Raw genomic sequence first — 11,057 nt, forward strand, 5'->3', positions numbered from 1 at the left:
TTTTTTTTTTGGTTAATTTTAATTTTATTTTGTATATAGTTTTTTTTTTGGATTATTATTATTATTATTATTATTATTATTATTATTATTATTATTATTATTATTGTTGTTGTTGTTGTTGTTGTTGTTGTTGTTGTTGTAATTTGATTATTTGGCAAATTTGTCAAAATTTTAACAAATTCGTCTGTTTAACATTTTATATTTAATCAAAACACCAAAAATATTATTTAATAACTTAGCAATTTGCTCCAAACTGCTAAAAAATAAAACAACTCATATACATTTTGGGTTAATCTTTCTCAAACCCCCTAATAAATTAAAAAAAAATAATTAAAAAAACTAAAATAAGAAGCCATTAAGATAAGGTTTCTTAAATAAGAGCCTTTTGATACGTAGCGCTTCAATAAGTTGAGAAAGTTTACATGTTACAGGTTCAATCGAATAGTTATGTTGTGGAACCGTGTCCACCTTGCAAGGTGGACACAATTCTATGTTTATAATTACTAAACTATATGTTCATTATTATAAAGCTATATATTCATAATTTTTGAACTTCATATTCATAAGTACGTATTTAACTCTATATTTATAATTACAGAACTCTATGTTCATAGTTACTGAACTATATGTTCATAATTATAAAGATATATATGCATAATTTTTAACTTCATATTCACAATTATTGAATCTCTATATTCACAATTACATAACTATATGTTCATAATTATGTTCACAACACTATGTTCATAATTATAGAACTATATGTTCATAATTTTTAAACTATATATTAATAATTATGAACAATTTTTGAAATGTGTCTACTTTGCAAGGTGGACACATATCCACAACATAATTTGTCAGGTTAATAATACAAAAAAAAAAAAAAAAAAAAAAAAAAAAAGTCTTTGGACTTCTCAATACTTGCCCATATTGATGGGCAAGCAATTATATGTTTGTAAATGCCCCTCTTATATAGAGGAGTTTAAGAGCTCATCTTTCCAAACATTTTCAATGTGGAATCAAAATGATCCCACATCATTTACAAAGGGGAGCCACCTTTGTCTTCTTCCTATTTTTTTTTTTTTAATTTTAAATTTATTTTGTATATAGTTTTGTTTGGATTATTACATTTGTTGTTGTTGTTATTATTATTATTATTATTGTTATGTTATTGTTATTGTTATTATTTTAATTTTAATTTTATTTTATTATTATTACATTATTACATAGGATTTTTATTATACTTGAACAATAATATTATCAATTATATTATTATATTATAGAATATAATACCATACATAATGTTACCAATTATGCAATATTACCAATTAATAAATTTTATTTAACTTCCATTTGACATTTACTTACCAAATAAGCTTTACTACAAAAGTTTGGGTTGGAAAATGAAATAGGATGATTTTGTTGTTTTTTTTTTTTTTTTGAAAAAGGATGATTTTGTTTTTATATTATAATAATAATAATAATAATAATAATAATAATAATAATAATAATAATAATAATAATAATAACAATACAATATAATATAATATAATATATATATATAGATTAATTATTACCCTAATACTTAATTTATAATTCTGATTTTAAAATTCTTATTATTATTATTAACATTAACATTTGATTAGTTTTATAAAAAAAATATAAATTCTAAATTTTGTATGAATAAATTTAAACTCTAATCCGACGCATTTCCTTATATGATTGTATAATTCATTGTATATACACATAATATTTATTAATATTTATATAGAAAAGTTCTATAATATAATTTCATTTAAATGCCCATTTAGGAAGGCATTATGCACATCTAGCTGCCATAGTGTCCACCTGTTGGAAACAGCCAGAGAAAAAAGCATCCGTATTGTGGTCGGTTTGACCACTGGACTAAATGTGTCAAAGAAGTCTTCTCCTGCTACCTGATTAAACCCCTTTGCCACTAGCCGGGCTTTATACCGCTCAACAGAACCATCAGCGGTGCGTTTGGTGCGAAAAACCCACTTGCACCCAATGATGTTCATGTGTGGCTTAGGTGGAACAAGCCGCCAGGTGTTGTTATGTAGTAAGGCGTTGAACTCCTGGTCCATAGCCTCACGCCAATGTGCATGGCCCACAGCTTGTGAGTAGCACGTGGGATCCGCTACTGCGGTTAAAGCCTGGAACGGCTCATCCGTACCCCTCGTCATGTGTCGCAGTCGCATGACATGATCACGACTTTGTGGTTGGGCACGTCGTTTCCTCGTTCTTACCGGGGCAGTATGTGTTATAGCTAGCCGTGGTGACTCACGAGCCAAGGGCATTGGCTCAGGTCCAGAAGGGGCCGGTGTCTCAACCGGTGCAAGTGTTGGGTCCGGAGCTGGACCTTGTGAGACAATTAGTGCTGACGCCCAAGGTAAGGCCGGTGTGGTAGGCACTTGTGCTGAATAATCTGTGTCAAATGGAAAAATAGATTCGTCAAAGTGGACATGACGACAGATGTAAGTCTTTCCGCTAATTAGATCAGCGCACCTATATCCCCTAAAGGACGGTGGGTAACCTAAGAAGACACATGGGGTGGAGCAATACTCAATCTTGTGCTGGTTATATGGCCTTAGATATGGGTAACACCGACACCCGAAGACACGAAGAAAGGTGTATGGGGGTGATGTATTAAATAGACGGGTGTATGGGCTTTCAAAATTAATGGCTGACGAAGGTAAATAATTGATTAAGGTGTTTGCTGTTTCGAAAGCATAATCCCAATATTCATGGGGTACTTTTCCCTCGGCGAGTAGAGTTAAGCCGGTCTCGACAATATGTCTATTGCGGCGTTCTACTCGGCCGTTTTGTTCATGTGTATATGCGCAGGATTGGCGGTGGTTTATTCCTAAAGATTGGAATATTTTGTGTAGTTTTTGGTACTCACCCCCTAAGTCAGATTGAATTGATTTGATAGAGCGCGAGAACTGCCGCTCTACCAAGACACGAAACGACTCAAATGCTTTATATATGTCTGATTTTACCCGTAATGGATAAAACCAGCAGAATCTGGAGTAGTCATCTACAAAAAGACAGAAATATCGAAAACCACTAATAGACAATACAGGGGAAGGCCCCCAAATATCGGTCCAAATTAAATCTAATACATTTTCAGTGGAATTGGGAACACTATCTAACTTGAATCTAGATGACATTCCAAGGTGGCATGAGGTACATGACTCGACTGATGTTGCTTTATTAGGCGTGACGGGGCACTTTTGGAGAACTTTATTTAGGACTTGCTTGTGCGGGTGTCCTAGCCTGCGGTGCCAAGTGGTGGGAGTAGCCCGGGAACTGACGAACGCGAAATTTTGTCTTGACACCGGGAGTTTATAAAGGCCGCCCGATGTTGGCCCTTTAAGCAGGATTGTGTTGGTTGTGGAGTCCTTCACAGTAAAGTAATTGGCATGAAATTCAAAAAAAACGTTATTGTCAATTGCAAATTTATTGACAGAGAGTAACAGGACAGAAAGACTGGGTACATGCAGAATATTATTCAAACACAAAGGTTTAGACAAGGATGGGATAATTGCACGACCAGTTCGCGAAATAGACAAACCTGCCCCATTACCCACTCTGAGAACGTCTGATCCGCCATACTCATCTGATTGGCTCAACATGCTCGGGTCCGGAGTTGCGTGAGCGGTGGCCCCGGTGTCCGGGTACCACCCATCACCCGGAACAGTGGATGGAGGCGCCGGAGCTTCACCGGACATGGCAACATGCGCTTCAGGCTGCGGTGGTTGAGTCGTATACCTTCTGTAGCAGTAGATCGCCGAATGACAGTGTGAGCGGCAGATTTGGCACCTCGGCGATCCGCGACCACCACGGCCTCCCCGGTGTTGGCCACCACGGCCTGGCCGGTCACCCCGTTGCTGCTACGAGGACTGCTGCTGCCTGCCACCACCGTGCGTTCCCCGGCCAGTTCCGGCGTACATGGTAGTGTGGGTGACGCCGGTGTCGAGCGATGGATAATCATCCACCAAAATAAATTCATGCGCCTGTAGGAAATCAGAGAGATGCGTCAGTGTTACCGCCGCCCCGGTTGCCGTTAAGGATGTGGCGAGTGATTTCAGCTCCGGTCGCAGGCCCCTTATGACATATAAATTCTGCTCCATTAGTGTGAGCGGGCGACCGGCTTGAATGAGAGCTTCGACTAGGACGCCGGCTCTCCCGAGGTAGTCTGCGGTTGTGGCGTTGCCTTGGCGTAACATCTGGAATTGGCTTAACAGTGTGAGACACCGAGCCTGACTGGAGGACCCAAGTGCGCCGGTGGTGGAGCTCCATATATCAGCCGACGTATCCCGGCCTAGCACAAGATGAAGAGCTTCATCCGCCATGGACGAGACCAGGAGAGACACGATGGTCTGATCCTGTTTAACCCAGGCGTGGTACGCCGGATTGGCCACCGCGACAGTCGCGGTTGAGGTGGTTGCCGAGTCGCCAGTCAACGGAGTTCCAAGAATGGTGGCCGGCGGGCATGGAAAGCTGCCATCCACGAACCCCAGGAGATCCTGGCCGCGGAGGAAAGAAAGCAGCTGCATCCTCCAGAAGAGATAATTTTTGAGAGTCAGCTTCATCGTGATGTAGTGATGCGCACCGGATAACGAATTTCCGGTGGCCGGCGAGGAGTTTCCGGCGGCAGAAGCAGTGCGCTCGGAGGACGTCGACATTGCGTGGTGTTGCCGGCGAAAAGAGGGTGAGAGGGGGAAGTGGTTTGTGGTGGAGGTTGGAGAGGATCGAATAACCTGTGTCTGATACCAGATTAGAGAATTCACCTCAATTCAATTACACAGGAAGATAGGATTGCAGAGTATATCGTAGAACTAATCTCTAACTAATCCTAACTAATAGAGAAGCTAAGTCAAACAGAACTACCACCACCAATCTATGACTATATATTTAAAATAATAAATACAAAATACTAGTCATGCTAACAGTATTAATCATCACTATATTAAATTAATATATAATTCTTTTAATATAATATATTATTAAATCTAAACATATGATTAATATTTATTCAATATTATTACGAAAGTATTACAATTATAAATTTTACCCCGTATTAAATTTTAAATGGCTTAGCATATCGAAGCAAACATGGTAAGTCAATAACATTATTTTACATTAGTAAAGTGATTTTATATCAAAGAATGTCAGATGAAGAATAAAATCAAAATAATACTCTATTGAAAAAAAGCAACAGTACTTAATCATTTTTTTTCCTAAAAATAAAAAATAAAAAATTAAATGGCAAGAAAAACGTCTTGAAGGGAGAGACAAACTACTCTCTTATTACAAAAAATGTACACTTTAAAGACGGAGAAATTGAATCAAAACAAAGTCCAACGCTTTGATATATTGACAACTAAAAAATGCTTTTAATTTCATTTTGTTTTTTATTGTATTCTTAGTATGCTTCCCTCTGTAAGTCTATATCTATTTACATATACACATAATTCGTCCCTCGATCACAAAACTTTATCATCTTGATGAGCAAGGAACTCTATTGCTTCCCGATCAATCTTTCTAGATCCGTATCTTCTCCACAAAAATAGACAAACAAAAAAAATATATATATCAACATTTTTTTCTTATGAACCACTTTTGTTGTTTAAAAACCATAAAATAAAAAATAAAAAAAAAATAAAAAAAAAATAAAAAAAAAAACAAAACAAAACAAAACCCAAAAAGAAGAAAAAATAAAAGAAACTAAGATGATGAAAACCTCACCAATGCAAATCACGTATCAACCTCAACTGTGGAAGATCACATGATGATTAGAAGTTTATTGCTTCCCGATCAATCTTTCTAGATCCGTATCTTCTCCACAAAAATAGACCAAAAAAAAAGAATATATCAACATTTTTTCTTACGAACCACTTTTGTTGTTTAAAAATCAAAAAATACAAAAAAATAAAAACAAAACAAAACCCAAAAAAGAAGAAAGAATAAAAGAAACTAAGATAATGAAAACCTCACCCGTGCAAATCACGTATCACTGCTGAAAATTATGAAATTTCCGACCACCTGAAAATGATCTTAAATCAAATTAAAAGTCTTGTTCCGACCACTTTTGGTATCCGGAAAAACCTTTATAGCTATTTCCGACCGCTTTTTACTTTAGATTTGATTTAAGATCACTTTCAAGTGATCGGAAATTCCATAATTTCCAGTAGTGAAATCAACCTCAACTGTGGAAGATCACAGGATGATTAGCAAAAATCAATGAAATAATTAACCTTAGTTGGGGTTGTGTATGGTCAAATAAGGTATATTTATACACAATGGATGAGATCAAAAGGGTTTAGTATTGAAATTATAAAATGATAAGAGATTTCAAGAAAGGTAAAATATTTAATATTAGGGAAAATTGCACTTTTTCCCCCTGAGTTATATACTTATAGCACTTTTTCCCCCTCAATTATTTAGGTAAGCACATTAGCCCCCTCAATTATTCTAAAAGTGGTAGTTTTCCCCCCTGATATATTAAATTGACATTGCTACCCTTAAAGTGAATATTTTATTTATTTTATTTCTCCAACAAATTATTGCGTATACGTAGGGATGACCACGGTTCGGTTCGAACTGAATCGGACACTATAGCAATTGAATTAAAAGTTTCCGATTATGATTCAGATCTAGAACCTAATATTTGGATTTCAATTTATTAAAATTATGAATTAAAAAAATTGGATCCTGAACCGTGAACTGGCGATTCCGGATCCGGTTCGCGATTTTAAACCGTCTTTATTTTAAAATTTTATTTTTTATTTTAAAATAGTCTAAATTCAACAATAAATGTATTTTATTTTTTCAGTTTGGAACATGAACCGTCTGTTTCGGTTCGCAATTTTAATAAACTCTAAATATCAAGTTTCGATTCTAAATTATAATTGGAATATTTCGGTTTGGTTGCTATAGTGTTTGTTTGGTTTGAACCAAATTATGGTCATAATTTGTTGGAGAAGAAAAATAAATGAAATATTTATTTTAAATATTTATTTTAAGGGTAAATATGTCCATTTAACATTTCAGGGGGAAAAACAGCCACTTGAATAATTCAGGGGGGAAAAGTGCTATAAGTATATAACTCAGGGGGAAGAAGTGCCATTTTCCCTTAATATTATTGAAATGCCATATTTGTCTAAATATTTGATATTACAAAAATGTCCCTAAATTTTGGGGGGAAAACTTGGCTAAGAGGGTTTTACTTATATATATAGATATAGATATAGATATAGATTGTTATTATTAGTATGTTTAGCTATAGTTATTTTCAAAATAGTCTTGTAGCCATGATGGGAAGTATCTCTTTTTAGTTCCTTTTAATTTGTTCAAAACGTTCCTATTTTTCTTTTAGGAATCTTATTTGCATTTGGAAAGTTTTTCAACAATATTAATGAGTATAGTATTATAATGCTGTTATAAAATTTTCTTAAACAAATCCTAAGCTTCATTAATTACTATTGAATGAGTAGTTATGATAAGCTTGCACCTTCAACCCCAAGAGGTTACCTAATTTCCCTAAGCAAATGCAATTATAGGCACCATCCAATATGAGCACTACAGCATTCTTTCCCATTAAATGTTTGCATAAAATAGTAGCTCTTCCCTCTTCATTCTCATTCAAAAGTTCAATACTTACAATTTTGGCAATAATAATGGCCATGTTTGGTAAAAAATTGGCCTATAAGTTAATTTTGACTTATCTGACCACTATTAATTATTTGATTTAGTTAAGATATGTTGGAAAAATTAGCATAAAATGGCATATTAAGTGGCTATTTTGTGGTACAATTATCAGTGGGGTCCACTTCCGATTTGGGTCGGGTCAAAGTGGATTCGGGTTCTTCGTAGTGAGACGAAGAGATTGATATATTGTACGCTCAAAACGGATAATGGGTGAATGAGATATTGATTCTCAAAGTAGACTCATTTAAGTTGGGAAATGAAGGGAAAATGTAGGACTTTGTCCCACATTGGTTTGGAAACAAGATTTGCCCCCCTTATATACATGAGCTCTTTTCAAGCTTGTAGAATTGTATAGCATAGAGGTTCTCTAGCGCGGGAGAGGGGGGGGGGGGTGCAAATCAAAATCCAACTAGAGGAGATCGAACAGGCTTGAAATCAAGCCCGAGCTCGCGTGCGCGGGCACGAATGTCGTCCGGAAATTGGCTGGCCTTGCAGGCTAAGTTATGCCAAACTTCGGTATCATTTTCGGCCGGAACCGAACCGAGAGCACCTACTCTCGTGCTACAGAGGAGCAAGAGAGGTTGTGGTGCACCGAGAGCACAACTCTCGTGCATCTGTGACCACGGGAGTGGTGCACTCTCGGGTTGCACCACAGTGAGCACGAGAGATGTACTCTCGTGTTGCTGGTCTGTGTGCTCTCGTGTGAACCTGCACCCCAACGGTCTGAAACCCAAAAGTTCAGCCTGTTGTACAGATTAAACTCATCTGTTACGGAATTAATACTGTTTTAATTCCAATTTTAAATCTGAATTTAATCCTACTTAGTGGGTGACCGTTACAGGTGTTATACAACTGGTTTAATACCAATTAAAGGCCATGTTGAATGCTATCCCTTCCAACATCCCTATATAAAGAGAGGTAGAGCAGTAGCTTTCACACAGTGCAAATCAAAATCCAACTAGAGGAGATCGAAAAGGCTTGAAATCAAGCCCGAGCTCGCGTGCGCGGGCACGAATGTCGTCCGGAAATTGGCTGGCCTTGCAGGCTAAGTTATGCCAAACTTCGGTATCATTTTCGGCCGGAACCGAACCGAGAGCACCTACTCTCGTGCTACAGAGGAGCAAGAGAGGTTGTGGTGCACCGAGAGCACAACTCTCGTGCATCTGTGACCACGGGAGTGGTGCACTCTCGAGTTGCACCACAGTGAGCACGAGAGATGTACTCTCGTGTTGCTGGTCTGTGTGCTCTCGTGTGAACCTGCACCCCAACGGTCTGAAACCCAAAAGTTCAGCCTGTTGTACAGATTAAACTCATCTGTTACGGAATTAATACTGTTTTAATTCCAATTTTAAATCTGAGTTTAATCCTACTTAGTGGGTGACCGTTACAGGTGTTATACAACTGGTTTAATACCAATTAAAGGCCATGTTGAATGCTATCCCTTCCAACATCCCTATATAAAGAGAGGTAGAGCAGTAGCTTTTCACACAGTACAAAAACGAAAGGAATTCCAGTAGCTTTCAGCTTCCCAAAACTCTGCTTCTACTCTCTTCTTTACCAACTAGTGTTCTCTACTTTGCTTTGTTTGCCGGGTTCCTTGTTTAGGTGCTTAAACAAGGAATCGTAGCACGTTTTATCCTGGGAAACCTAGGCTACAACGCTCCTAGCACTTGTGGGAGGTAGCAAATAAGGTTTTAAGGAAAATAACTTTGTGTTCGAACTCGTGCTAAACCTTTACCCAAACACTCAACCTTTTCCTTCCCAATTCTTTCTGTTTTCCCATATAATATTAATCTTTTCGTAGGATTATTATTTTTGGGAATTTTCAACCATATTACCCAACAAGATATCAATATAAATGTTTGGTTAATTAGCTTTTTGCAACTCCAAAAGGCTAAAATTCAAAAAACTACTCCAAACAACTTTTTCAATTAGCTTTTTGAGAAAAGAAATTATACCAAACAGCTATCAGCTAACAGCTAATTTACCAAACACTTTTCTACAATCAACTAATGTTATCAACTATTTATACCTTCTAATTAACACAATCAGCTAACAACTAACAGCTATCAACTATTGCAACTTCCTAATGCTAAAATCTTGAGAAATCGTCACCTCATTATACTTTAAATTGGGGAATTTTTTGGAGGATAGTGTTGAAAATTTTGCTTTAAAATGACATTTAAAGTGATCATTTCGTTATATAATTTTCAGTTAGGTCCACTTCAAATTTGAGGAAGCAGTGACGACAACAATGACTCTCATGATGAGCTGTGGATGATGAATCATTATTTTATTCTTCCTCTTGTTATTATTTATTATTTCTAGGTAGGTATGAGAAATTTTGTTGTGTATTTTTTGTTTCCTTTCCCCACTGAAACAATAGCAGAAAGAGAAGGAGAGATGGTGGAAATCTTCCTGAAAATTTCTGTCGCCATATTTAGTCCATAATCTAAAACTTAATTCATTTAAGGACGGAATCAAGTCGATCGCAAATTCCGTCACCATTTCGCGACGGAACACAAATCGGTCGCATTTTCTATCGCAACATGGACAACGTAAATTACTTCTATCGCAAATTCGGTCGTGAAATTTGCCGCCAATATTTCGCGGACTTTATTTTATCTTTGCGCCAAGATTCGCAATTCCGTCTCCTATTCCGTCGCCATTTCGCAACGGAATGTATTCGGTCGCAATTTCGATCGCTAAATGGCGACGGAATATAGTCCGTCGCGATTTTCCGTCGCGATTCGCGATTTTTCTTGTAGTGCCCGTCATTAAGCGTCTTCAATCACAATTCAATTTAGACATTTCAAATTCTAGTTCTTTAAATTGTAATTCCTGCAATTGTATTTGTATTAGAAGTCATAAACTTCATTTTTCTACATCTACAATCACTTCTAGTGCTCCATTCCAAGTTGTGTGTAATGACTTATGTACATACATCACCTTTTGATGATAGTTACAAATATTATATTATTTTTGTTTATCATTTCACCAAATATATCTAGTTTTCTACTCGTAAGAAAAAGAATACTGTGAATAGAATTATGAATAATGATGGTGTGTGGGTCGAGGGGAATGATATGTGCTCTGTTATCTTTGAATATTTTCAACAAATTTTTACAACTGAGAGTACTGTTTTTGATGATGCTATGATTGATAATTTTGTCCCGCGAGTAACGCATGCTCAGAATGAATCTTTGTTGCGCCCGTTTGTACCGGAGGATGTGAAAGAGGCAGTATATTCTATGTATCCTGACAAAGCGCCTGGCCCGGATGGAATGAATCCAGGCTTCTACCAGCACTTCTGGGATGTAGTA

At 36.7% G+C, this 11,057-nt stretch overlaps 1 protein-coding gene across 1 annotated transcript; it reads right to left on the reverse strand.

The window, feature by feature from the left end:
• Positions 1-3,914: 3,914 nt before the first annotated feature.
• Positions 3,915-4,709, reverse strand: LOC109172213. Its single transcript, XM_019321360.1, has one exon. The coding sequence runs from the start codon at positions 4,707-4,709 to the stop codon at positions 3,915-3,917; it is 795 nt and encodes a 264-aa protein (XP_019176905.1).
• Positions 4,710-11,057: the final 6,348 nt, after the last annotated feature.

Source organism: Ipomoea nil, unplaced genomic scaffold (genome assembly GCF_001879475.1).
Source record: "Ipomoea nil cultivar Tokyo-kokei standard unplaced genomic scaffold, Asagao_1.1 scaffold0415, whole genome shotgun sequence".
Taxonomy (NCBI): domain Eukaryota; kingdom Viridiplantae; phylum Streptophyta; class Magnoliopsida; order Solanales; family Convolvulaceae; genus Ipomoea; species Ipomoea nil.

Coding starts and splice junctions, on each gene's coding strand:
- LOC109172213 (XM_019321360.1), bottom strand. CDS start 4,709: ATGTCGACGTCCTCCGAGCGCACTGCTTCTGCCGCCGGAAACTCCTCG.